This window comes from Harpegnathos saltator, unplaced genomic scaffold (assembly GCF_003227715.2).
Source record: "Harpegnathos saltator strain DR-91 unplaced genomic scaffold, Hsal_v8.6 scaffold41, whole genome shotgun sequence".
Classification (NCBI taxonomy): Eukaryota; Metazoa; Arthropoda; class Insecta; order Hymenoptera; family Formicidae; genus Harpegnathos; species Harpegnathos saltator.
Genome location: NW_020230217.1, coordinates 37680 through 63645, shown reverse-complemented (window position 1 = coordinate 63645; position 25966 = coordinate 37680). Strand labels below are relative to the sequence as shown.

Sequence of the window (25966 nt, the reverse complement as noted above, 5' to 3'; positions counted from 1 at the left end):
ATACCCAATATCCATAAAAAGTTAACGTATTTGCTGGTATCTTAATGGTAGACCAGTTGGCTCTTTCTTCATTGAAGGCAATTTGACAGCACAAGTATACACAGTCATGCTTCGCGAACAAATTGTTCCAGCTATTCGAGACATAGCTGGTGGAAATATGGATAAAATTTATTTCCAACAGGATGGAGCTCCACCTCATTATGGTGTCATTATCCGTCAATATTTGAATGAGGTCTTTCAGGAAAGGTGGATAAGGCAAAGGGGTCATATTGAGTGGCCACCTCGGTCTCCGGACTTGACCCCACTTGACTTTTTTTGTAGGGTTACTTAAAAAGTAAAGTTTATGCCACCAAACCTCAAGATTTAGATGATTTAAGAGGGAGAATAACTCGAGAGATAGAACTAATACCGCCGGAAACGTTCCGGAATGCGGTTTCAGCTGTTTATAACAGATTGGCACATTGCCAGGCTGTTGAAGGGCAACAATTTGAACATTTGTTGTGAATTGTTTGGTACAATTGAATATTTTGCTCAAGCTGACCAATTGGAATGAAATTCGCCTTAACTGGTCGGAATCACACACCACTCTTGCCTTAACTGGCCGGAATCACACACCACTCTTGCCTTAACTGATCGGAATCACACACCACTCTTGCCTTAACTGGTCGGAATCACACACCACTCTTGCCTTAACTGGCCGGAATCACACACCACTTAACAAATTGTTAACTTCAAACCTTTATAACTCAAAAAGTACTTAATGAAAAAATGTTTTATTATTTATAGTGTTTTGGAAAGCTCTCGAGATAAGCTATAAGAATATGCAATAAAATGTTGGGGGTTCTATTTAAGTAAATAAGGTTGACCTTGAAATGACCTTGAAGGACATGGTTAAGATCAAAGTCAAGGTCATCATCTTACTTCTCGCTTGAAACCATACAACTTTGCTATTGGACATTTTCTCCAAAATGCATTCTAACTGAAGATATTAGGGGGGTCCGATACTTTTCGATGACCCTGTATAAGAGCAGCAGAAATATACTACGGTTTTTCTCCCAAAGAAATCAGAAGGATAGCATATGAGTTAGCAATGAAATATAAACTGTCATTTCCATCTCAATGGAAAGAAAACAAAATGGCTAGTAAAGATTGGTTTACCAACTTCATGAAGAGACAACTACAACTATCTATAAGATGCATACAACCCACAATATGTCTCGTGCCACTAGTTTTAATGAAACTAATATAAATATCTTATTTGATAATTTGCAAAATGTCATTGATAAATATAAGTTCGAAGCAAAAGATATTTATAATGCTGATAAAACAGGGGTCACCACTGTCCAAAAACAGGTAGAATTGTCACTAAAAGAGAAACCAGGCAAGTTGGTGCATTTACATTTGCGGAACGAGGAAACTTAGTCACAATAATTCACATAGTGAATGCTATCGGTAATTTTATACCTCCGGTATTCATATTTCAGGCTTATTGTGAAGGAGTAGGGCTTCGATATCAAGAGCATTTTGTCAGAGACGGACTAACTGGAAGCATAGGAGTCGGAAATGCAAGCGAATGGATGCAAGAAAATGAGTTCCTCATATTTTTGGAACACTTTTAAAAATATACGTCTGCAACTGTTTCTCACAAAGTTCTTCTGCTACTGGATAATTATTCTTCCCATATATCCATCCAAGCCCTTGATTATTGTTCCGCAAACGGTATAATAGTGCTCTCTTTTCCTCCCCATTGCTCACATAAACTACAGCCACTAGATCGTTCTGTATATGGGCCATTAAAAAAAGCTGTTAATACCAGTTCTGATTCTTGGATACGAAATAACCCAGGGAAAACAATGACTATCTATCACATTCCCTCAATAATAAACATGGCTCTTCCAATGGCGATGACTGTAACCAACATTCAAGCAGGTTTCAGATGTACGGGCAGGCATATTTTCCTACAACAGAAATATATTTACAGCTCTCGATTATGCTCCATCTTACGTCACAGATAGGTCAGCTCTCTTATCTGAAATTTCTGATGAAAATAAAAGTAGCTCAACCGAATTGAGAGACGCGAATAATGAACCTATACCGTCAACGTCTCATTCTGTCCCATGCGAACTCAACACTCAATCAACTCAATCATCATCAATCAACATCAGATGAACAGATAAATCTATATGAAGAGTTCACGCCAGAAGCTATTAGACCCTTGCCTAAAGCTCCGCCTCGAAAAGAAGGAAATAGAGGTAAAAAGATAAGAAAATCTACTATATATACTGATACTCCTGAAAAAGAAAAAATTAAAGCAGAATATAACGAAAAACAGAAAAAGAACGGGATGAAAAATGTGTGTGACACGAAACTGAAAAAAAATAATTCTTATAAGAAGATAAATAAAAAATAAGGATAGAAAAGAAGATAGAAGATAAAGAATATTATTGTCTTGTCTGCCTGGAGCCATATAGTGCCAATATATTCGGCGAAAAATGGGTGCAATGCATAAACTGTAAGAATTGGTCACATGAACAATGCATCAAACAAAATCACTTATATATTTGTGACAACTGTGATTCAGAGTGACTTTTTTTTTAAGTTTAATTTTCTTATAATTTTATTTTATGATTCATATATTTATAATAACTGTGATTCAGAATAAGCTCTATTTAAAAAAAAAATATTTATATTTTGTTATAATTAGAGTTAACAATATTGTTCTATAATTGTTTTGTCCTACAATGTTTTCTAGAATGAACATGAAAAGGTTTATATGAATTTTAAAAGAATAAGATTTTATTTTCCTTTTTTTATTGGTATAAGAATATTTTCGTTTACTTTTGCTAATATTGGAGAAATTATTTTAATTTCGTTGAATAAATACTTTTGATTTTGATTATTTAAAATTGTTACTATTGACCCTCTATAGCAGTGCTGGGAATTAAGTAAGCAGCCTAAGCTGATTTCAGAGGCACTCGCATGTACCTAGTCCGTGATTAGTAATCATAAGTGGTGTCTTTTAAGACGCTCATACGGTTCTGTTGTGGTTAGTTTACGACATTTTAAGACTGTGCTTAGACAATTTTGAATAATAAGAATCAATTATGAACAATACCGGGATTTAACCTGCTTTCGTATTTGTATTGCTTAAATAATGAAAAGTTAATAAAATAAGTACTACCTTTATTTCTTACGTAATAAATGAATAAAATATTGTCTCGTTGCATAATATTATCTGAAAATAAAGACAAATGTAAATAGTAATATGTTTTGCGAACTGTGAGCGTTCTATTATTTCAAATATTGCACAATTACATGATAATTAAGTAGTATCATTAAAGTAAATTAATCTTTAAGTCAAATCCGGTATTGTTCATAATTGATTCTTATTATTTAAAATTGTCTTAAGCACAGTCTTAAAATGTCGTAAACTAATCACAACAAGTGAGGCGCACGCGCCGGCCCTGAGCGCTATATAGACAAGAGCGCTTATTCATTAAATTTAACACGCTCTCCTGCAAAAACTACTTGTCGGACGCAATTTTGCTAAAGGAAAAAGTTGTTTGTTTTAGCATAAAGTATCATGTCCTGTACTCCGAATGCGGGAATTTTGGATCATCCAGTATAGCTCAGCAGGAAAGCGAAATGCTACATTGTGAGAAATATAAAAACTGAAGAGCAAGAATAAGTACATAGCGCAAAATGGCCAATTTTTATTGAAATATTAATTGGATTTTCTTGCTCGTTTATATGTCGATTTTATTAAGGATAATATATCCACAGAGATTTTGGAAGAGGTAGTACGCATCAACGAAGATAGTGATGCATCGTTCAAAGATGAACGTTTGTCTGTTTTTATGATTTTCATTTTGGAAAAAGAACATTCGCATAAATATGTGGACCCAAACATAGAAAAAATTCGAAGACCGAAATTTCTAAGATGTTGGTAACACGATGCGTCTAAAATTTTAACGAATTCGACACCCTTTTCCTGCCGTGTTTTTAGCGAAAGATCATATTGCAAATCGCACAATTCTGTCTGAAGATGTAGGCTTTGCTCCTCGATATGCACAGTGAGAGGATTCTCAAAGAGTATTAAATCTTTTCTTAGCATTTCGAAATCACTGAAACGCGTATCAAACTGATTTATTAAAAAATCAATAACATTACATTGTTTAACGAAATTACAATTTGTACCGTATTCTTCAAAGAGAAATAAAATTTAATTTAATTTTTATTTCTTAATTTAATTTAACTTAATTTTTATTTCTTTCTTCGAAGATTTAGACTTGTTTTGCAAGCTTGCTGTAGTCACTGACATGACAAACCATTTAAATATTTTAAATTTAAAACTACAAAAGACCAACCAAACTATTTCGCAGGTAGTTAGTCATATCGATTCCTTTCGCAGGAAACTAATACTTTTTAAAAATCAGTTACCAAATAATGTTCTCCCCTTTTTACTTCTTGCCAGATTCTCTTTGAAAAATACGGTATAAATTGTTATTTCATTAAACAATGTAATGTTATTGATTCTTTAATAAATCAGTTTGATACGCGTTTCAGTGATTGCGAAATGCTTAGAAAAGATTTAATACTCTTTGAGAATCCTCTCACTGTGCATATCGAGGAACAACGTCTACATCTTCAGGCAGAATTGTGCGATTTGCAATATGATCTTTCGCTAAAAACACGGCAGGAAAAGGGTGTCGAATTCTTTAAAATTTTAGACGCATCGTGTTATCAACATCTTAGAAATTTCGGTCTTCGAATTTTCTTTATGTTTGGGTCCACATATTTATGCGAATATTCTTTTTCCAAAATGAAAATCATAAAAATAGACAAACGTTCATCTTTGAGCAATGCATCACTATCTTCGTTGATGCGTACTACCTCTTCCAAAATCTCTGTGGATATATCATCCTTAGTAAAATCGACATATAAACGAGCAAGAAAATCCAATTAATATTTCTATAAAAATTGGTCATTTTGCGCTATGTACTTATTCTTCCTCTTTCGTTTTTATATTTCTCACGATTTCGCATTTCGCTTTCCTGTTGAACCATATATTTCATTTTCATTAATTTTTAATGGAGTAGGCCTACGGGGGAAACTACATAAAAAAAACGCATCAATAGTACCTTATGGGTGATGTGGAAATCTATTGGCAAAACTTTAATAATTATATTCTTAATTATTGTTATCACTATATTATTATTAAAGAGAATTTATTATATTAGAAATAAAAGCGTAATATTTCATCATTAATGAGAGTAAGAATTATTTTTTAGGATAAATAAATATTTTATTTTTTATTTGACGGAGGGTGCGATCCCATCTTATATCGTATATGAGACCGTTTCTGAGACAAAGCGTCTCACGCGCGATCGATGGTTCAGCCGCCGCGCTTCGAGAGGTGATGAGAGAAGCGCGGGCGTTGCCTTTGAAATCGGCTCGTGCTGCTTACTTAATTCCCAGCACTGCTCTATAGTGTTACAACCGACCTAGAATCGGGGGTGATTGAAACATTTTCTCCCGTTTTCATTTTTGATTGATATTTTTGGTTTTATTTATCCTAAGGTTAAAATGTTAAGATTTCCATAAAGTGAAATGAATATGTTAGTTTAGGGAATTAACAGTTTTTTTTATTGTAACAGTTTTTCTATAATCGAGTTCCAAAATCAAGTTGTTATTTTCGACCCCGTTCTACCCTACTGCCCAACTTTAGTTATATGTCATACGTTTTTGTTCCAATTTGTAATTGTATGAATTTGTTTCGGGAATTTCCTGGAGCGATGTATTTGTTTGGAACATGTGAACTCAACAATTAATTTAATAATTAATTAACGTATTTTAATTAAAGTATTAATTAATTAACAATTATACAGGGTATCCGATAATTAGCTCCTAAGCCGAAGTGTGGAAGTAGATTGGGTTAAGACAAACATAAAAGTCCCATACTGTTTTGCAAAATTCGCAATAATTATCGAGTTATTAATGACAGAAGTCTGAGGAGTGGGAGCGCGCCGATATAGATGATTGGAGAAGCGTCGCAACTGCTTAGGCCACTGCGCGGGCCAGTCGCTCAAGCAACTGTTGCCGGTGTGCGGCGAGGGGAAAGATAACGCGCCGCTATTCGTTGTTTTATCTCGCCGCAGCTACGTCATATAATATATATTATATATTGTGGAGTAGTTAAAAATAAGAGACACGTATTTTGTTTATATGTGCCCAATTTCATATTTAGAGGTTAAAATCACCCTTACAAAGTATATCGGTATATCTGGTTTTCAGAGAGTATATTTCAAAAACTATAAAAGATACAAAAAATGTTTCAGATAAAAGTTGTATGATTTTTGACGCTCCTTACTACTGTGTAGTTAGATTTCTAAAAAAATATTATATTTTTTATATCCCTTTCCCTCCATCTTTATTTTTGCAAATTGAAAATTTTTGTACTGACAAGAATTGTAGCATTTTTTAAGCTGAATTCAACCATATACAGCTTAATTTAGTTAAGTGAAGTTATGATCAGTTTTTTGAGATTAGGGACGATAAAGCTAGCAATTGTCCAATTTTGGATTCGGATTCAGCGGATCAAAATATATAAGAATATACTTGTCCGGTTTTAGGCACCGACCACTTTTTTTTGTGGGGCTATGTTACCGAACACTCTGTATAAGCGTTCATTGAATCTTTGATCATTGAATTTTCTAGAGAAAGGTTTCATATTGTATTATGGTTATTATTCGTAAGAAACTGATTATAGAGGAGCTGGAGCATTATTCTTGACATGCGAAATATGTCCTTTCAGTCCTAATTTCCTTATTCAGGGTGTCTCAGAATTTTGGGACACTGGTTCCGTAGGGACATAGAGCTAAGTGAGAGGAATAAAAAAGTCCTGTACTATAATGTGAAAATCGTAATAGTTTTTTAGTAATAACCGCATAAAGTTTGGCGTTTTCCACGCCCATCGCGGCCTATAGACGCTCCGCGGCAAGCTGTGTGCGTAGGGGCTAAGCGCTATCAAGATGGCGTCTTGGCGCTTTGACGCCGTGCGACGGTCAGCGCGAGCCGCGTTATCGCTCAGCCCCTACGCAGCTTGCCGTGGAGCGTCTATAGGCCGTGCTGGACGTGGAAAACGCCTAATTTTGCGCTGTTATATTTAAAAAGCTATTACGATGTTCACATTATGGCAGAGGACTTTTTGTTCTTCTCACTTAGCTCTATATCCCTACGGGGCCGTGTACCAAAGTTCTGAGACACCTTGTATATTTTATACAAGGTATCCCATAATTGTAACACACCAACTCCATAGGAGCGTAGAGTTAAGCGAAAGGAACGAAAGTCTTTTTTCATTTAGCGGTATCTCACATAGTTTTTTGGTAATAACCGCGTAAAGTTTGGCGTTTGTCACGCCCATCACGGCCTATAGACGCTCTGTGGCGAGCTGCATCAAGACTAAGTGAGAACGCGTCTCGCGCTGACTGTCGCGATGGCGTCTTGGCGCTTTGACGCGTCCTTCTACACCTCTATGAAGTTGGTGTGTTATAATTATGGGGAATTAAAAAGATATACTTAATTTTAAAATATGAATTTAGAAATGATAGAAATCATAAAAATATTATCAGATACGTATTATCGGTACATGATTATAAAGATTGTTTACACTGAGGAACAAAATATCTCAAAAATAAAACATATGTTTATAAATATTTATTTACGTATTAATGACATATTTACTTATATTAATACATATACAGGGTGTTTGATAGCTGATCATGCAGACGAAAGTTGGAGATAGATTGGGTGTAGCCGAGAAGAAAAGTCATGTACCATAATGTCAAATTGGCAATAGTTACCGAGTTATTAATTAAAACATGTGAGCCAACGAGCGCGTAGAGAGCGGAAGGCGGCCGCAGTAAGCACGTAGACATTTGATACAGGCGGAGTCAGCGAGTGGCGATAGGCAAGCGCGCGCGGCGAGGGGCAACGTAAGCGACAAGAGGCGGTCGCGCGCGACGAGGAGCGAGCGAGCTTTTTCTTTATAGCTTTTTCCTTATAGCTCGCTCGCTCCTCGTCGTTCGCGCTCGCTCGCTCTTCGTCGCGCTCGCTCGCCTCTTGTTGCTTGCGCTCGCCCTCTTCGAGCCCTCTTCGAAAAATTGTCGTCTCGACAATTCTCTTAGGCAAGGTCATTCTCTTCCCTGACTCCAGAGATCTTCATGACTCTTGTCCTACCCTGAGCTGCTGCTACAAGTTACCGGACTCCATGAATTCCTGATCTCAATCAAGGATTCTGAGGATCTTGACTCTTCGCCTTCAGAACATCATCTCTATCCCCGTTCTTTAGGAGGTGATCAGTCTCCAGGACCTTTCTAAAACGATCCGCTTGTTGTTCCGCTTCATCGTCCGTTTCCTCCTTGGCTCCTCTTCGGACAGGGAGGGGGTTTACCGTGGACCCAACGTCCTTTTATAGAACACCCCGAGTCCCTGCCTCGGCATTCGCCCAAAGCCCCATGGAAAAACCACGGTCAAAAACCGTGGGGGAGGCAGCCTTCTTGAATAATCGATGGAAAATTGACGATGGAAACGACGGAATCAGAAGAGAATGGGCCATCTTTATCTTGAAATAAAACAACATACACTCTTGAACGAGTAAACGCTCTTTATTTAAAAATAATGTTGGTAAACTAAATATCTCTCTTGTTAGCTTGTGCTGTCAATTCAAATAATTTGATAAAATCGCGCAACGAAACCGTTCCGTCATAGATGTCAGGCTTTAATTTTATTTCGGTTAAGGAAACATTTCTAGAGTGACTTAGCTGTGAAGCTTTCCCGTTGTCCCCGCTCTTCTGTCCTCCGCCAACGCCGCAATTCAAGAAGCTCCTGCCGCTCCTGTTCTTGCTCCTCGCGAAGCTGTTGTACCTCTCGCAGAAGTGTTTGCAAAGCTCCTGCCTCTGTTTTGGCTCCCTGATTCGGCTACCGTCGTTATCAAACTTGATGCTGCCATCGAAGCCTGGCGTCGAGTTACTCTTGGCGAATGCATCATAATTTCCTTTCTTGCTCGCCTTTTCGCCGAACGATGCTGTTTCTTATCCCGAATGATCTGTGATTCGATCCCGGACGAGCCCCCAAAATGTTGCGCTCACTCTCGCACTCGCGCTTGCACTCAGGTAAATGAAAACACTCGCACTCGCACTCGCGCTTGCACTCAGGTAAATGAAAACACTCGCGTAAGAATAACAAGCTTTACTATTTACAGCGCAGCTCACTCAAGCTTTAAACAAGAATAATTCTCTATTTGATAATTCTCAATTCTCGCGTCGGTCCTCGATGACAGCTGGTCAGAGACTTTCTGTCAACTGTTGTTATTTTCTTCTTATCGATTTTCCGTCGTCCAGACAATCTTTGTTCAGTTGTCAAAATCAGATGCCTAAGGTTCACGGACAACGGACGCTGTCACAAACCTTGTGGCTCGGACACAACAATATTATTAATATACCTAATAAATAAATATTTTTCAACTCTTATATTGGGTGAGTGCAAAAGTTCGTGCGGAGTTTGTGAGTAAAAGTCACACAGTGATTAGGCAAACAAAAATCTTTATTCAATCAATGATATATTCTCCATCGTTTTCTATAATCTTTTCCCAACGTTCTGGCAGCATACGGATGCCTCGATCATAAAAACTGCGCGGTTTAGATTCGAAGAACGAAGAGACGCCGTTTTTTAAGGCCTCCAAAGAGTCAAAGTTTCTTCCATTTAAATAATTTTACAATGACCGGAACAAGTGATAGTCAAATGGTGCGATATCAGGAGAATACGGTGGATGCGTTAAGACATCCCATTTCAGGCTCTTCAGTTTGCGTAGCGTCTTTTTCGAAACGTGTGGTCTGGCGTTGTCGTGATGAAAGACGACTCCCTTGCGATTTGACAAAATCGGACGTTTCTCTTTTATTTCTCGATTCAGATTGGTTAATTGGCGACAGTACTTGTCCGAATCAATCGTTTCGCCAGCGGGGAGAAGCTCGAAATAGATTATGCCCTTGCAATCCCACCAAACAGAGAGCATCACCTTCATCGGGTGCAAACTGGCCTTTGGCATTGCGTCACCATGCTCACCTGATTGTTTCCATGTCCGTTTGCGCTGAACATTGTTGTAGAGGACCCATTTCTCATCGCCCGTCACTAGTCGATCCAAAAACGACTCGTTATTGAGCCGCCCGAGTAAAGAAACGGCTGCAGAAATTCGCTTGATTTTGTTCTTCTCGGTCAGCAAATGGGGCACCTATATATCGAGCTTCAAATCGAATCCCATCTTTTTTAAACGCCAAAAAGCGGTTGATCGGTCAACGTTTAGTGCTGTAGCAACTTCTTCTGTTGAAATTCGCGGATTGTTGAGCACTAAAGTACGCAAAATATCGTCATCAATGTCAGAAGGTCGACCAGAGCGTGGCTCGTCTTCAAGGTTAAATTCTCCGCGCCGAAATTTAGCAAACCATTTTTCCACAGTTCGTTTAGCTGGTGCTTCATCCTGATAAACATCCTGAATGTTTTTTACGGCTGCGGCAACGTTTATTCCCTTCCGAAACTCGTAAAGCATAACATGCCGTAAATGCACCTTATCGATACTCATTTTTAAAGTGATATTTCTCGAAGCAGTTTGTATGAAAACAAATGATTTTTTTTTAATAGCAGCTGAAGACGTCACCTTTCCAACGTTATATAATATGTAGATGGAAGTATTAATGACAACACTTTACGACGCTTATAACTCCATCTATTGAAACTCCGCACGAACTTTTGCACTCACCCAATATTTCTTTCCTTTCATTGCGTTAATATGTAAAAATTACTTTAGGAATAAACTTCTTGAAACTAGACTTTAGAATTCATTTTTAGCAAAAGCAATCCTTCCGATGGATCAGTTGACGACACTAGCTGGTCAATAATAATCTGGAAGCGATTGACGCACGTTCTGCGGACTCATGCCTTCAAAGTTGACATCGATCACATGTTTAATACAGAGTCAGCTACTAATAATATATCTGAGCCGGATTTGGATAGTAACGCTGTTCAAGGTAAATTATAATATAAATTTGATAATAGTTCTATCCAGAAGAGTATTATCAATTTGCAGTCTCTACGTGCCTCTTTAACCTGCGATGCAATATACGATATGCTAAATGCAAAACAAAGTATAAGTTTTATTCTTTTTCGATTTTTACAAACAAATAATAAATAAGAGAAGATAAATTTCCTCTTCATTTTTTAAAACTTCTAAAAAAGAATAAATCTTATAAAATATTGATTTTTATATAGAAATATTATATTATTTCTTTGCATATATAAGTTTTTTAAATTTTGCCGTGTTTTCTATTATTGCAGGAACAAACTGTCTGTAGAATTTATTTTGCTAAGGAAATTTTTATTATTTTTCATATAATAAATTATATATCAATTTTATATATGATAAAATTTATTTATTACATTTTACTAAATAAATTTTGCAATAGGACAAATTTTTGGTTCCAAAGTTCAGTTTCTAAAACATATATTTTCTAAAATATATATTTTCTAAATATAAATTTAATTTTCTAATATAAATAACATACATAAAACTGAGGAATAAAAAATTAAGGCAGGACGTTAACATGTTCCACAGTTACAAAATTTTTTAGCAATTTTTACTATAAAATTCTCTTCGTGTATCAAGAATTAGGACTGTTCAAAAATAAAAGAAAACTCAAAATTCGAAATTAATATCGACAATTAAAAACGAGTGAATAAAATATTATCGAGAGAATGTTAAATAGCGTGAGTTCGCATTTCAGGTCGAAGACGTCGAAATCGCCGCCGGCATCAATTTCTGCCGATGATGATGTTGGGCTTGCTGTTTATGGGCTCGATTTTGATACCGATGGGCTTTCAGTTTCTCGCTGTGCTGGGCGGCAAGGCCTTGATTCTCGCCAAAATGGCCCTCATACTATCCAGCATACAAGGTCTGAAGAAAATCGCGACCAGCGGCATTAATTATGGACTATATCACTCTCCGGAAGCCTGGCACGACAGGAGTCATCAGGTGTTTCCCGAGGAGGAAGAACATTACCCAATATATGTGCCTCCGCACGTTTAGATCTTCTTCGAGTTATATTTTTAGAACAAAACAGATCGTACAATGTATGAATCCGCGCGACGCATGAATCCAGACAGCGTAAATGTCTAAAAGACGTCTCAGAGACATACAGGGTGTCTCAAAAGTAACAGACCATCCTAATAACTCTTCAGTATTGAAGTTTCAAGGAAAATGATCTAAATAAAAGTGGTAAGGATTTAAGTGAGCTATTTTATGATGACCTTGACTTTGACCTTGACCTCTATTTTCAAGGTCATTTGAAGATCAACTTGCGTTTTTTAAATAGGAATCCTTATTTTTTATTACACTGTTTTTTTCTACTAGTTAATTTGAACAACTTTTGTCTAAAACATTTTTTTATTTGTCTAATATTTTTTTAGATATTTGGGTAAAACTTGATAACTTTTTCAATATTTAACTTACGATATCTCGCTAACTATTTGTCGAAAAAGTGGTACTAAACTTTCTTGCTTTATTTAGTCTCGAGAGTATATTGTTACAATAGCGCCCTGACTTTTGTTAACTTACTGACTTTTGGAAATTTCAAAATCATCAAATTAACAAAAATCAGGGCGCTATTGTAATAATATATTCTTGAGACTAAATAAAGCAAGAAAGTCTAATACCACTTTTTCTTCTGACAAATAGTTAGCGAGATATCGTAAGTTAAATATTGAAAAAGTTATCAAGTTTTCTCCAAATGTCTAAAAAAATATTAGACAAATAAAAAAACGTGTTAGACAAAAGTTGTTCAAATTAATTAGTAGAAAAAAACAGTATAATGAAAAATAAGGGTTCCTATTTAAAAACGCAAGTTGACCTTCAAATGACCTTGAAAATAGAGGTTAAGGTCAAAGACAAGGTCATCATAAGGTAGCTCACTTAAGCCCCTATAACTTTTATTTAGATCATTTTCCTTGAAACTTCAATACTGAATAGTTATTAGTGTGGTCCGTTACTTTTGGGACACTCTTATAAAAAGATATCTTACTTTAGAATATATCTAAAATATATTTAAATAATTTATTTAATATATTTAAATAGATTTAGATAATTTATTTCATATATTCAGAATTTCAAGTTATATCAGAGTTTCTGTGATTTAAATCATATTTGTGACATTATATTTATTGTGGTGATTTAACAGTGAAACTGAAATCTTTAAAATCCGTATTAATAATCCGTATTATAACTTGAAATTGGTTTCAAATGAAATACATTTGGATGTAGAATTATATGTGAGTTTTTAGGTGAATCACTACAATACAAGTCGCATATGAAGGATGTATGATAATTACCCGTGTTAGGGAAGGAAATGCATTTAAAAAAAATGTTTTTTATTTATTTCTCAATATAGTGTCTCCTTTCAGTTCGATACACTTAGTCCAGCGATATTCCAACTTTTTTAAGCCATCCAAAAAATATGATTTGTCGATTTCTACAAAATAGGCCTTTGTTTCGGCGACTTCCTCGTTTGATGTGAACCGCTTTTCGTCAAGCCATTTTTTCATGTTTGGAAACAAAAAGAAATTGTATGGGGCCAAATCTGGAGAATAGGGTGAATGAAGCGGCATTTCGTAACGTAGTTTGAACAGTTTTGTTGTGGCGATTGCGGACGAGTGAACTGGTGCGTTGTCATGGTGAAAGAGCATTTTTTTCTTCGCCAAATAGGGCCATTTTTTCATCAATTCAGCACCAAATCGGCCCAATATATCAGCATAGTACTGCCCCGTGGTTGCCCCCTTCCCTTCTCCAAATGCAAAGGCATCTTCACCGACTAAATAGTCGGTGAAAATATAATGCCTCGCGAATCCCAAAAAACAGTGACTATGATCTTTCCGGCCGACGGAATCGTTTTCGCTTTTTTTGGAGCAGGTTCGCTGGGTGAAGTCCACTGTTTTGACTGTTCTTTCATTTCTGACGTGTAGTGATGGATTCATGTTTCGTCAACAGTCACAAAACGTCGCAGAAACTCTTTCAGATTGCGCTTAAACATGTCCAAAGGGCTGCAGGGTTGTCATGCGATTCCGTTTTTGCTCCATTGTGAGCAAACGCGGCACTCATCTCGCCGATAGCTTTCTCATGCTCAATTTTTTGTGTAGGATATTTTATACGCATTCAATTGAGATGTTTACAATGTCAGTAATCTTTCTGATTTTCACCTGGCAGTCTGTTGACACGATGTCATGAATTTTGTTGACCATATCTTCCGTAGTCACTTCGGACGATCTGGACACTTTTAATTAAAAACGAATGTTCGGGCACGTTTGAATTCATTAAACCAATATTTGGTGGTAATCATCGAAGGTACACGGTCCTTATAAACGACACGCAACTTCACTTTGATTTTCTCACAAGTCTTCCCATCCAAAAAAAGGAATTGAATCATTAACCGATATTTGCTCTCTTCCCATGGTTGTAAACAAACACGAACATGTCCAATTTAAACAGTTATCAAAACAAAACTACTTGATAAATTTGTCTGAAATTTTGACAGGCATCGTTCGAAAAATGACGTTATACGATAATATACGATACACGTTACACGATAGATTTTGCATCAATAGTACTATCTGTCATTAAACACGGGTACTTATCATACAACCCTCGTATATAATGTAAAAGTAATGTCGCATATATTATATAATATTCAAATAGATTCAAATAAAAAACTCAAGTCTGTTTCTACATTCAGATCTCAATATCTCAGGTGAACAAGTTTTAAATGAGATATATTTGAATATAAAGTTAAATTAAAATTCTTTTTTAGTTGAATTGAGATTGCAGATGTAATATTATACAGGGTGTTTGAAAGCTTATCATACAGACGAAAGTTGAAGATAGATTAGGTATAGTCGAGAAGAAAAGTCATGTACCATAATATCAAATTGGCAATAGTTATCAAGTTATTAATTGAAACATGTGAGCCAATAAGTGCGTAGAGAGCGCTGGGCGGCCGCTTTTTGTCGCTTGCGCTCGTTGGCTCGTCGTTCGCACTCGCTCACTCCTCGTCGCGCGTGCTCGCCTCTTGTCGCTTACAGTTACCCCTCGCCGCGCGTGTTCACCTATTGTTGACTCCGCCTATATCAAATGTCTACGTGCTCACCGCCCAGCGCTCTCTACGCGCTCATTGGCTTACATGTTTCAATTAATAACTCGATAACTATTGCCAATTTGATATTATGGTATATGACTTTTCTTCTCGGCTACACCCAATCTATCTCCAACTTTCGTCTGCATTATAAGCTTTCAAACATCCTGTATAATTCAACTGAAAAAATTAAAATTAATTATAAATTAAAATTCAAGAATCTTACATGAAATCAGTTTCGAGTAAAGACATTATTAACAAAGGCTTAAATTCAGGAGATTAATTATATTTAACTTATAAATTTATTTCCAACATTTTGTGAACATTCTATTCTACTCATTCAAGGAGAGAAAGGGTTTCAAGACATGAAGAAAACTTTCAGAAGTCTTTTCTTTGAAAAAATAAAGTAAAATCTTCATAAAATGTAAGAAATAAATTCACGATATATACGGCATGAATTTTAAACTCAAAAGTATTAGACTGAAAATACAAAAATATATTGTTTCCATTAATTTTTGTCATCAATCACTGTTTTATTTCATGTGAGTAAATATACGCGATTGTCTGTATACAAAGTGAAAATATGATATCTCTAGATTTACGGGAATAAAATTCATGAAAATAGTCAATATTTTTTATTAATATAGTATTTACAATTTTATTAATGACAAACGTATATAAGAAAGCTCGAGCATTCACCAAAATAGACAAAATATTAAACAGACATGATATGAAATAGATATGATTACGAGAAAGAGAAAAAGAACCACAAACATGAATATAATTGAAAAACGAGAGGAATTAAAATGTTTTGTTTTTTTCTATTATTATTATTATCTTTTTTTCTAATAAATATAACAATATATATACAGTCCGGTAATTAGTTGCCAATTCGAAGTGTAAAGGTAGATTGGGTTAAGACAAACATAAAAGTTCCATTTTGCTCCGTTTTGCGAGATTCACAATAATTATCGAGTTATTAAAGACAGAAATCTGAGGAGTGAGAGTGCGCCGACGTAGATGATTGGAGAAGCGTTGCAGCTGCCACAAATTGGTCCAGTTGATCCTGAAACTATTGCCGGTGCGCGGCGAGGGGAAGGATAACGTGCCGCTATTCGTTGTTTTATTTCGCCGCATCTACTTCGTTTCACCTCACGCCGCTAACAGTTTGGACTCGACTGGACTGCGTTATAACCCGAGCGGCTGCGACGCTTCTCTAATCATCCATCTCAGCGCGCTCATTCGTCAGATTTCTGTAATTAATGCGATAATTAATGTGAATCTCGCAAAACGGTATCGGACTTTTATGTTTGTCTTAATCCAATCACTTCGGGTGATTTACACTTCGGGTTGGCAGCTAATTGCTGGACATCCTATATATAGAGTGTACAAGATGTCTCATTTTAATGCCCCAGGCAAATATCTAAAAAAATATGAAAGATACGGAAAAATATTTCAGACAAAAGTTATATGGTTTCATGGGGGACGTCAAATAATTATATCAGTTTGTTTACAGATGACGCCACTTTCGCAATATTCATTGAGCATTACTTTCCTTAAATGGAAACTCAAATTTTTTATTATATCATCCTGTATATACAGGGCATACGAAAAGTATCGAAACCCCTTAATTTTTCGAAAAAAAACGCATTTAAAAAAAAATGTTTCATACAAAGTTAATAGGGTTTTATAAGGCGAATTACATGGCAATATTATTATTACCTTGAGTAGCGTTGTCAAGGTCACGTGAAGGTCATCTTAAATTTCTTAAATAGAACCCCCTATTTTTCATTATATATTCTTGTAGATTATCTCGAGGGCTTTCCAAAAGTATAATATATATATATATATAATTAAATGTTTTTTGTTAGGTATTTTTCGAGTTGCAAGATTTAAAATTGCATTACAGCCGGCATTAGTATTACTCAAGATGTACCATGTGGAGGTTGCATGTCAGATTTATACTTCTTTTGTGTGTGCGTGCGTGCGTGCGTGCGTGCGCGTGTGTGTATGTGCGCATATACGCGCGCGCGCAGACGTGACGTGTGCCCTCGTGTGTACATACATATATATTTTTATTTAAGTGTGCGTAAATACCGCTACATATTTCTGAGCATTTGTTTTCATAATAAATGCTCAAATTGTTGCATTAACAATCTGGCAATGTGCCAATCTAATGTTAAAACTGGAAATAGACTTTTCGCATACAGAAATGAAAATAGCAAAGTCGACAGTGCACCTCACATATACACACACATACACGCACACATGTGTATATATATATCTATATATTTAAAATGGGACATCTTGTATACTCTATACACAGAGTGTTTCCGGGTTAAATAACCAAACTTAAAATATGAATTTAGGACCTCAAAACAAATATTTTATCTGCACTGAGAAAAATATCCGAAATATCCGATTGTTTATTTCGTTATCTGATCAAATATCCGGTGTATTTAATCGGATATTTGATTGGATAATAAAATTAACAATCGGATATTTCTGATATTTTTCTCCGTGTGAGAGTTTGCTCGCAAACGCTTCCTTGAGGAGATATTGACTTTTGAAGTTTTGAACTATAGGAATGAATAATCGAAATAATTTAGATTTATCCTCTTTATTGCTTTACAGTAATCAGTTTAATATAATTATTAAATATTTTGTTCAAAATGATGACCTCCAGCACGGAGACAAGCATTGCACCTATCAATAACAGAACGAGTGGCTGACTGACATTGTGCAACTGAAATTTCGTTGCACGCATATATTATTCTTTGTTGTAATGATTGAAAGTCATTAACAGGCACTTCATATACTTTTCGCTTTAAAGCACCCCATACAAAAAAATCTAATCCGGTGAACGCGGAGACCAAGCTACAGATCCAGCACGACCGATTCATCTTCCGGGAAAATGAACATTAAGCCATTGTCGGGACCTCTGCCATAGTGAGCAGGACAGCCGTCCAGTTGAAACCAAGAGTTCATTCTGATGTTCAAAGGAATGTTTTCCAAAAGATTATAAATATCATTGTTCAAAAATTCCAGGTATCCGTTCGCATTCAAATGATCTGGTACAAAATGAGGTCCAGTTAAAGTACAATCCACTCCTAACCACATATTGCACTTAAAACTGTATTGGAAATGTTATTCACGAGTTGCTCGAGGATTTTCATGTGACCAAACATGACTATTTCTTTGATTGAGAATGCCTTGTCTAGTAAATATAGCTTCATCTGTCCACAAAATGTTTTGCGAAAATTGTGGATCATTATTTGTTTAGTGTAAAAACAAATCGCAAAATGTTCTCCTGCGTGGCATATCAGCTGGTAGTAAATGCTGTACACGTTGAAGGTGTTAAGGATAACGTCCATCGGCCGAGAGTGTTTTCCATATGACTGAAGTTGAAGTTCTTAATTCAGAAGCAGATCTTCGAGTACTTGTTGATGGGTTTTGATCGAAATGCTGCAATTTAATGGCTGTTCTTCTTTCATTCTGCAGCGGTGCAAAAATTCCATCAGTCCGAGGCACTATATTAAATGATTCAGTTTCTCTCAGTCGTTGATATATTGAAGAAAATACAAACTTATTCGGCAATCTTCTGTTTGGAAATCGCGCAGCGTATTTACGGCGAGCAGCATTAATGTTTCATTACAAAACCTATATACAAACACCATATCAGCATATTCACCATTGGAATATGTATGAGGCATGGTTACTTCATGAAAGCATTCAACGAATTAAGAATTATTTAGTACAAATGAACGGAGCTTTGTTTATAGGCCAAAGCTTGTTGTGTTTACACACAAGCTTGTCAATGACTTTCGATCTTCAAAACAGAAAAAGAGACATTTCGACATTATTCATTCCTATAGTTCAAAACTTCAAAAGTCGATATCTCTTCAAAGAAGCGTTTGCGAGCAAACTTCCAGATAAAATATTTATTTGTTTTGAGATCCTAAATTCATATTTTAAGTTTGGCTATTTAACCCGGAAACAACCTGTATATTGCTTGTAATTCTTGTAATAATTGCATATAGTTATCTTGTTCTGAGTAACAATTATAACATTATTTGTTATTATTTGACACGAAATTAATTGTCGAACAATTTTAGAGATGAAATTTATCTCATTTCCATCATAGTGAAAGTTATTTAACTAATGAGTGAAATAATTTTATAACTCTCATTATGTTTTGATATACATATTCAATCAACCTCTAAATCCGAATATCCTACTTGTGACAAGTTTCAGATAACGACTATATAGACTAGACGTTTGTGTTACTTTGGAATTAACGTTTCCTCGTTTATTACGAGATATAAATATACAAAACTGATTTATAGATTATCGGATCTGTCATTATTGAAGTAGTCGCTGATTACTAACTCGAAGGAGTAATTTCCTGAAAGTCGCTCTTCTGCGGCGCTTCGTTATAGTTATTCGCGGGATGAAATATAAATTACGACCGCTAATTTAAAATTGAGAGGAAGTGGCGCATTTAAGCACCCGCTAATCACGCATATTCGTGGATGTCGCATGAGTATTCAGAATGGATAAGGAAATTGAGTTATGCATGGTGACATTCCTGAATTTCATTAAATTGTGTAGTTTCGGTTGTGTTCTTCCCCTCTCCTCCTCTTTCTCCCTTCGGAACGCTTCGCCTGCTACCTTTCATCGTGAGCCATTTGATTATGTAAAGCCTTTCCGGATCTGTTTGATATCACACCTTGTGTGGTATAGTATATCTCGCTCTCTACATATATTGGGTGAGTGCAAAAGTTCGTGCGGAGTTTCAATAGATGGAGTTATAAGCGTCGTAAAGTGTTGTCATTAATACTTCCATCTACATATTATATAACGTTGGAAAGGTGACGTCTTCAGCTGTTATTAAAAAAAAAATCATTTGTTTTCATACAAACTGCTTCGAGAAATATCACTTTAAAAATGAGTATCGATAAGGTGCATTTACGGCATTTTATGCTTTACGAGCTTCGGAAAGAAATAAACGTTGCCGCAGCCGTAAAAAACATTCAGGATGTTTATCAGGATGAAGCACCAGCTAAACGAACTGTGGAAAAATGGTTTGCTAAATTTCGGCGAGGAGAATTTAACCTTGAAGACGAGCCACGCTCTGGTCGACCTTCTGACATTGATGACGATGTTTTGCGTACTTTAGTGCTCAATAATCCGCGAATTTCAACAGAAGAAGTTGCTACAGCACTAAACGTTGACCGATCAACCGCTTTTCGGCGTTTAAAAAAGATGGGATTCGATTTGAAGCTCGATATATGGGTGCCCCATTTGCTGACCGAGAAGAACAAAATCAAGCGAATTTCTGCAGCCGTTTCTTTACTCGGGCGGCTCAATAACGAGTCGTTTTTGGATCGACTAATGACGGACGATGAGAAATGGGTCCTCTACAACAATGTTCAGCGCAAACGGACATGGAAACAATCAGGTGAGCATGGTGACGCAATGCCAAAGGCCAGTTTGCACCCGATGAAGGTGATGCTCTCTGTTTGGTGGGATTGCAAGGGCATAATCTATTTCGAGCTTCTCCCCGCTGGCGAAACGATTGATTCGGACAAGTACTGTCGCCAATTAACCAATCTGAATCGAGAAATAAAAGAGAAACGTCCGATTTTGTCAAATCGCAAGGGAGTCGTCTTTCATCACGACAACGCCAGACCACACGTTTCGAAAAAGACGCTGCGCAAACTGAAGAGCCTGAAATGGGATGTCTTAACGCATCCACCGTATTCTCCTGATATCGCACCATCTGACTATCACTTGTTCCGGTCATTGCAAAATTATTTAAATGGAAAAAACTTTGACTCTTTGGAGGCCTTAAAAAACGGCGTCTCTTCGTTCTTCGAATCTAAACCGCGCAGTTTTTATGATCGAGGCATCCGTATGCTGCCAGAACGTTGGGAAAGATTATAGAAAACGATGGAGAATATATCATTGATTGAATAAAGATTTTTGTTTGCCTAATCACTGTGTGACTTTTACTCACAAACTCCGCATGAACTTTTGCACTCACCCAATAATATACAATGAATAATATAATACAAAGTGTGTACATGCGTGCCTATGAATAAATGAGTGAGTTTGTACGTGTATGTGCGTGCGCACGTGCACGCGCGTGTGTATAAATATGAATTTACCCAGTCGACTTTTAAAAACGTCCTTTAGCTTGGTAAAACATTTCTTCCTTCTTTCCTTCTTTTTTTCCTTTTCGCGAATTTCCTGTCACAAGCACAGGTGTGCGCTTGCCTGGCTATCGAGATATTCAATGTGAAGAAAAGTTAACATCGCAACTTCCACGGTCAACCTTTCATCACATGTCAGCCGCTAAAAATTACAGCGATATGCAAAGGTAGTTGTAGAAGTTATCATACTAACTTTTTCATATCAGCTACTTCGGTTCAATATATCTGATAAATCTACTCTTAAATTCTCTGCGAAGGGAAACATAATGTGTCCCAGCATACCATTGGAATCATTGAATATAATCCGCTCCTGTATAATTACGAAAATGTCTCGTATAATTGCGAAAATATTTGTGAGTATATTTTGTCGATAACGCTGAAATAAACCGTCTATAAAAGTCCATAAGATGAAGTGACGTGTTGTTTTCTTTCCCATTCTGTATCTGTTCGAAGGCTACGGAGAATATCCTCTGTGTGACGTAAAATAGCTTTGTTATTTTCAAAGTTAACGGTGAGATATTTTTGTCGGCTGGTCGCGGAGGAATTATTTTCAGCTCTCCGACGGATCTATTATAACGTCAGTTGTTATTATCTGTGGCGTATTAGTTTCTTGAAGAGAATAAAGAGCTGGAATATTCGATAGATATTATATAAAGAGTCTGAGTGTTAATCTTGTGAGAGTGGAATAGAAAGAAAGGAGACAGAGAGGGGGAGATGGAGAGAGGGAGGGGAAAGTAAGGGAGAGGGAGGGAGAGGGGGATAGGGTGAGAGGGAGAGAGGGACAGAGGGAGAGAGGGGAGAGAGAGAGAGAGAGAGAGAGAGAGAGAGAGAGAGAGAGAGAGAGAGAATAATAAGCGGTTTTTCAAACTATACCTTTTTTTTTGTTTTTTGGTTATAGAGGAGGAAATGCCTACGCACACCCTACAGTCACGCAGAACTGCAGGATAGTGTGGGACTTGCACCCACTAAAATCTCCCCCGGCCTCTACGTGGCTAACGACAGAGGGGTTCAGGAAACAAACCTGACGGAAGTCGTAGTCTTTATTCGTCTGAACCCCTCCGTCACCGCGTGGCATTCATGCAAAAGGCCCTCACAATTGGGGTCTGCGCACCCCTTCCCCTCTCGCCCTAACCGGTCAAACAAGCCCAACCTGACCGGACGATACAAGACCGCAGTCAGACAGGCTCGGACCAGCTATCCCCCAAAGGTCCAGAAGACCGAAGTCCAAAGGACCGACACCGTCCGCAGCGCGAACTCCGCATACCGAAAAGCCGATGTCGGAGCCCACCCTACGGTCGACGTCCATTCCCCCTCTTTCCGTGGACGAGGTACACCCCCTGCACCAACACCCACCCAGCCTGTGATGTCACGCAAGGCCCCCAGACCTGCAAAAGTCATATCCGACGACTTTTGCGCGGCATATTCTAGCATAGTGACCAATGTCATCGCACCTGTAGCAAGTCCTGCTACGGTCCACAGGCGACTCGCACTCCCCCCTATAATGGCCAATCTCCCAACATCGATGGCATCTCAAAGGCCACGGGCTTCTCGTCGATTTGTCCTGTCGAACCCTGAAACCCAGACCGTATCGATGGGTCTCCCACCTCGTGTCCAGAGGGAGATTGTCATGTCCTACCCCACCCAAGACGTCCTTTACCTACTCTTTTATTCCAACCTTCATTTCCGTAACCCGTCCGTACGTGTTCCTCATCCTCTAACACATTGTTACTCCTACCCCAACACCTACTACCACTATTATTATTACCTTCTTTACCTAGCCTATCCCTAGTCCAAAACCTATTCCTATTCTTAAATGGTTCCCGTTCCGCAACCTCGCTGCTCGATCCTCTCGGTCCTCTACCTAGAATCGTCGCGAACGTCGCGGTCCCTTGGTTCCTATCCCTAATCCTATTATTATTGTTAAGAGGCCAAATGCCCCTCCTACCTCTTCCTACTAATCTTCTTCCATCGCCACCACCTTGAATCTTGCCATCTCGCAAAATACCCACCGGAGTCGCAGACCATATGCCACCTGCCAGGGCAGACCGATTACACTCCCGAATGGTACCACCCACCGCCGCAGATGCGCGAAGACAACGATCATCTTCGTCATCTCGGCCCCGACTCCAAGCCACGGTACGACCAGATCCGTGACAATCAGGGCATGTAATCCTGCCACTGCCATCGAACCCTTCCTTCTTCCTCTTCCTCTTCCTAAACCTTCTTCTCCTTATCCTTTTCCACGAACCTAATCCTAATTCAGACCTAGAACCCGAGCTTCTTGACTCAAGAGCCCCGGACCCAGCCAGCCCCTGCCCAGACAATGCCCAAAGGTATGACCTTACATGGCCAGCCGACAAACGAGGCCTCAATGTTTCGTCCGCTCGGACTTCCTTCCGTCATTCCTCTTCCTGTATTTTCCTTGAAATACTCCTCCTCATGTTATCATTCACTCGTTCATTCCTCTTCCTCATCCTCCTCCTGAATAATCCCGATCCTGTCTCTTCTTCTTTTCCCACCTCTTCATCTACTTCTCCATCCTCCGCTCTTTGATCCAAAAGGCCCATCTCCGACCGAGTCTCAGGGCCTGGATCAAAAGGCTCCTTAATACCATTCATTTCTTTCCTCTTCTCCTCGTCCATACCATTCCCCGCCTTCACATACACTGCACCCTCCTCCTTTTCCTTTCCCTCTTCATAAGCATTCCTCCCATTGTTCCCAGTCACGCAGCCATCCATAATCGTCATGGAAGCCACGCTAACCATTTTTTTTGTTCACGCAGGGGAAATCCATTATGGATACCCCCGCCCCCTTGGGGAGGGGCAGGGGTTATGTCGGACTCTTACCGACTAAAACCCCTGCGGGATGTCTACCTGTCGGACCGTGAGGAGGGGAGTTAGGGGAACTGCTCCCGCATTCCCTCCCCAACCCCCGGCCCCAGGGCTCTAATCCAAGAGCCCCTTGCCTCCTTGTACTGCACCCCCCTTCCCCTTTCGGGGAATTAGTGGGAGAGGTACAGTCCTTGGCGGGTAACCCCGCCGGTTGGCCTTCTGGTGTCACCTTGGAGGAAGGGGACATCCACCCTTCTTCTTTATCCCCCCCTTCCTAAAGGGAGATGGGGGATTTTTGGGGAGGTGGGCCCGACCCCAATCGGGTTCCCCACCTCCCCTTCTCCTCCCTATCCGATCACTCCAGAGAGCGGGAGGTCTCCCTCCCGCTCCCCTCCGAGTGGCGGAGCCTGGCCTGAGGTGGCCGAGGGAGCCGCCGGCCCAGCCACGCTAACCATGACCGGAGAAACTTGTGTTCCTACCTCAGACTTAGCTGGCCTCCATGCTTGCCATGGAAGCCACGCTGACCATATCTGGGGAAACTTGCATTCCCACCTCAACCATATCCATCCTATCCTTCCTGTCTTCCGCTCTATCCTTTCCCCTGGAGTCCATGCAAGTCTGCACCAGGACGTCCGCATAGGAACCCACGATCTTCAGGGTCTCCCATAGCCTTGACCCAATGGACTGTAACTCCTCCAGCCTCTCTCTCATCCGATACTCCCATTCCACCAATTCAATTTCAAATGGGCCTACCCTGTTATTCTCTGAGCAGGCCACACCGTCCACCGTTTCCCGTTCCTCTTCACTCCTTTCCAGAACCACCACACTACTACCGCATTCACGTACTGCAGTATTCATCCCCTCCGAAACAACTAGACCCTCCTTATCCGGCCCATGCAGATAAGTGTCACGTGTCTCAGACCAGGGACGAACCACCTGCAGGGAACCTTCACTCCTTGTCCTCCTTCGGGACCAGGGCTTTGACGCCCTTGAAAACTCCAAAGACTCCTCCATAGTCCGATCTAATCCCGGTACAACCTCCCGGCGCATCCCCTCCGCAAGCTTCGGGGAATTAGCCACCGAGCAGTTCTCCTCCTCGTCATTAACATCCTCCTCCTCCTCCAGCTCAGTCTCATCCTCCCAAGACTCTTCCGAGGGTGAGGGTTATCTCCCTTCCTTCTTCAAGAATTCCTTTCCTCTTTTCCGGAATTTCTTCTCCTCTCTCCTCTTTTCCTCCATCCTCAGCCACCTCCTCTTCTTATTTCTCTTAACTCTGGCAAGTCTTGTAACGAGGAGTTTTACCCCCGTTACCATCGTGTGACGGCGCCCACCGATCGTCACACGATCGCGAGAAATCCTCGCTAAGCACCCGGCAACACCTATGCCGCGGCAACCCGCCAGACCACCGGGAAAGGCCGAATTCTCCGAAACGGTCGGGGAAGATCGGTCCCCCCCAGAAAGGGGTAATTCGCGGAAATCGCATGCGCGACTTTCCGGGAAATCGGGGGAACTAATCCCCCGATTATCGGCCACCGATCGTCGAGAGGAATTTAGGGTATAAAACCCGCTCTCGACGAGAGATCGAGGCAGACCGTGAGAGACAGTCAGTCAGTCAGATCAGCTACCAAGGAGAGCTCCAGCGAGAATCGTGAAGAGAAGTCGACGAGAAGGCAAGGCATTCGCCGGTGAGTAA

The 25966-nt window shown here is 38.9% G+C and overlaps 1 protein-coding gene across 2 annotated transcripts in view; it reads left to right on the top strand.

Moving 5' to 3' along the window:
• Osi23 (DUF1676 domain-containing protein Osi23) overlaps positions 1-12265 on the top strand; it is a 31756-nt gene extending 19491 nt beyond the window's left edge. For both annotated transcript variants that reach the window (XM_025301310.1, XM_025301309.1), the window contains 2 exons: positions 10903-11081; positions 11835-12265. In XM_025301310.1, the coding sequence (XP_025157095.1) occupies positions 10903-11081; positions 11835-12136 (481 nt within the window). In that variant the 3' untranslated portion in view covers positions 12137-12265. The remainder of the gene's footprint in view (positions 1-10902; positions 11082-11834) is intronic.
• The last annotated feature ends 13701 nt before the right edge of the window (positions 12266-25966 follow it).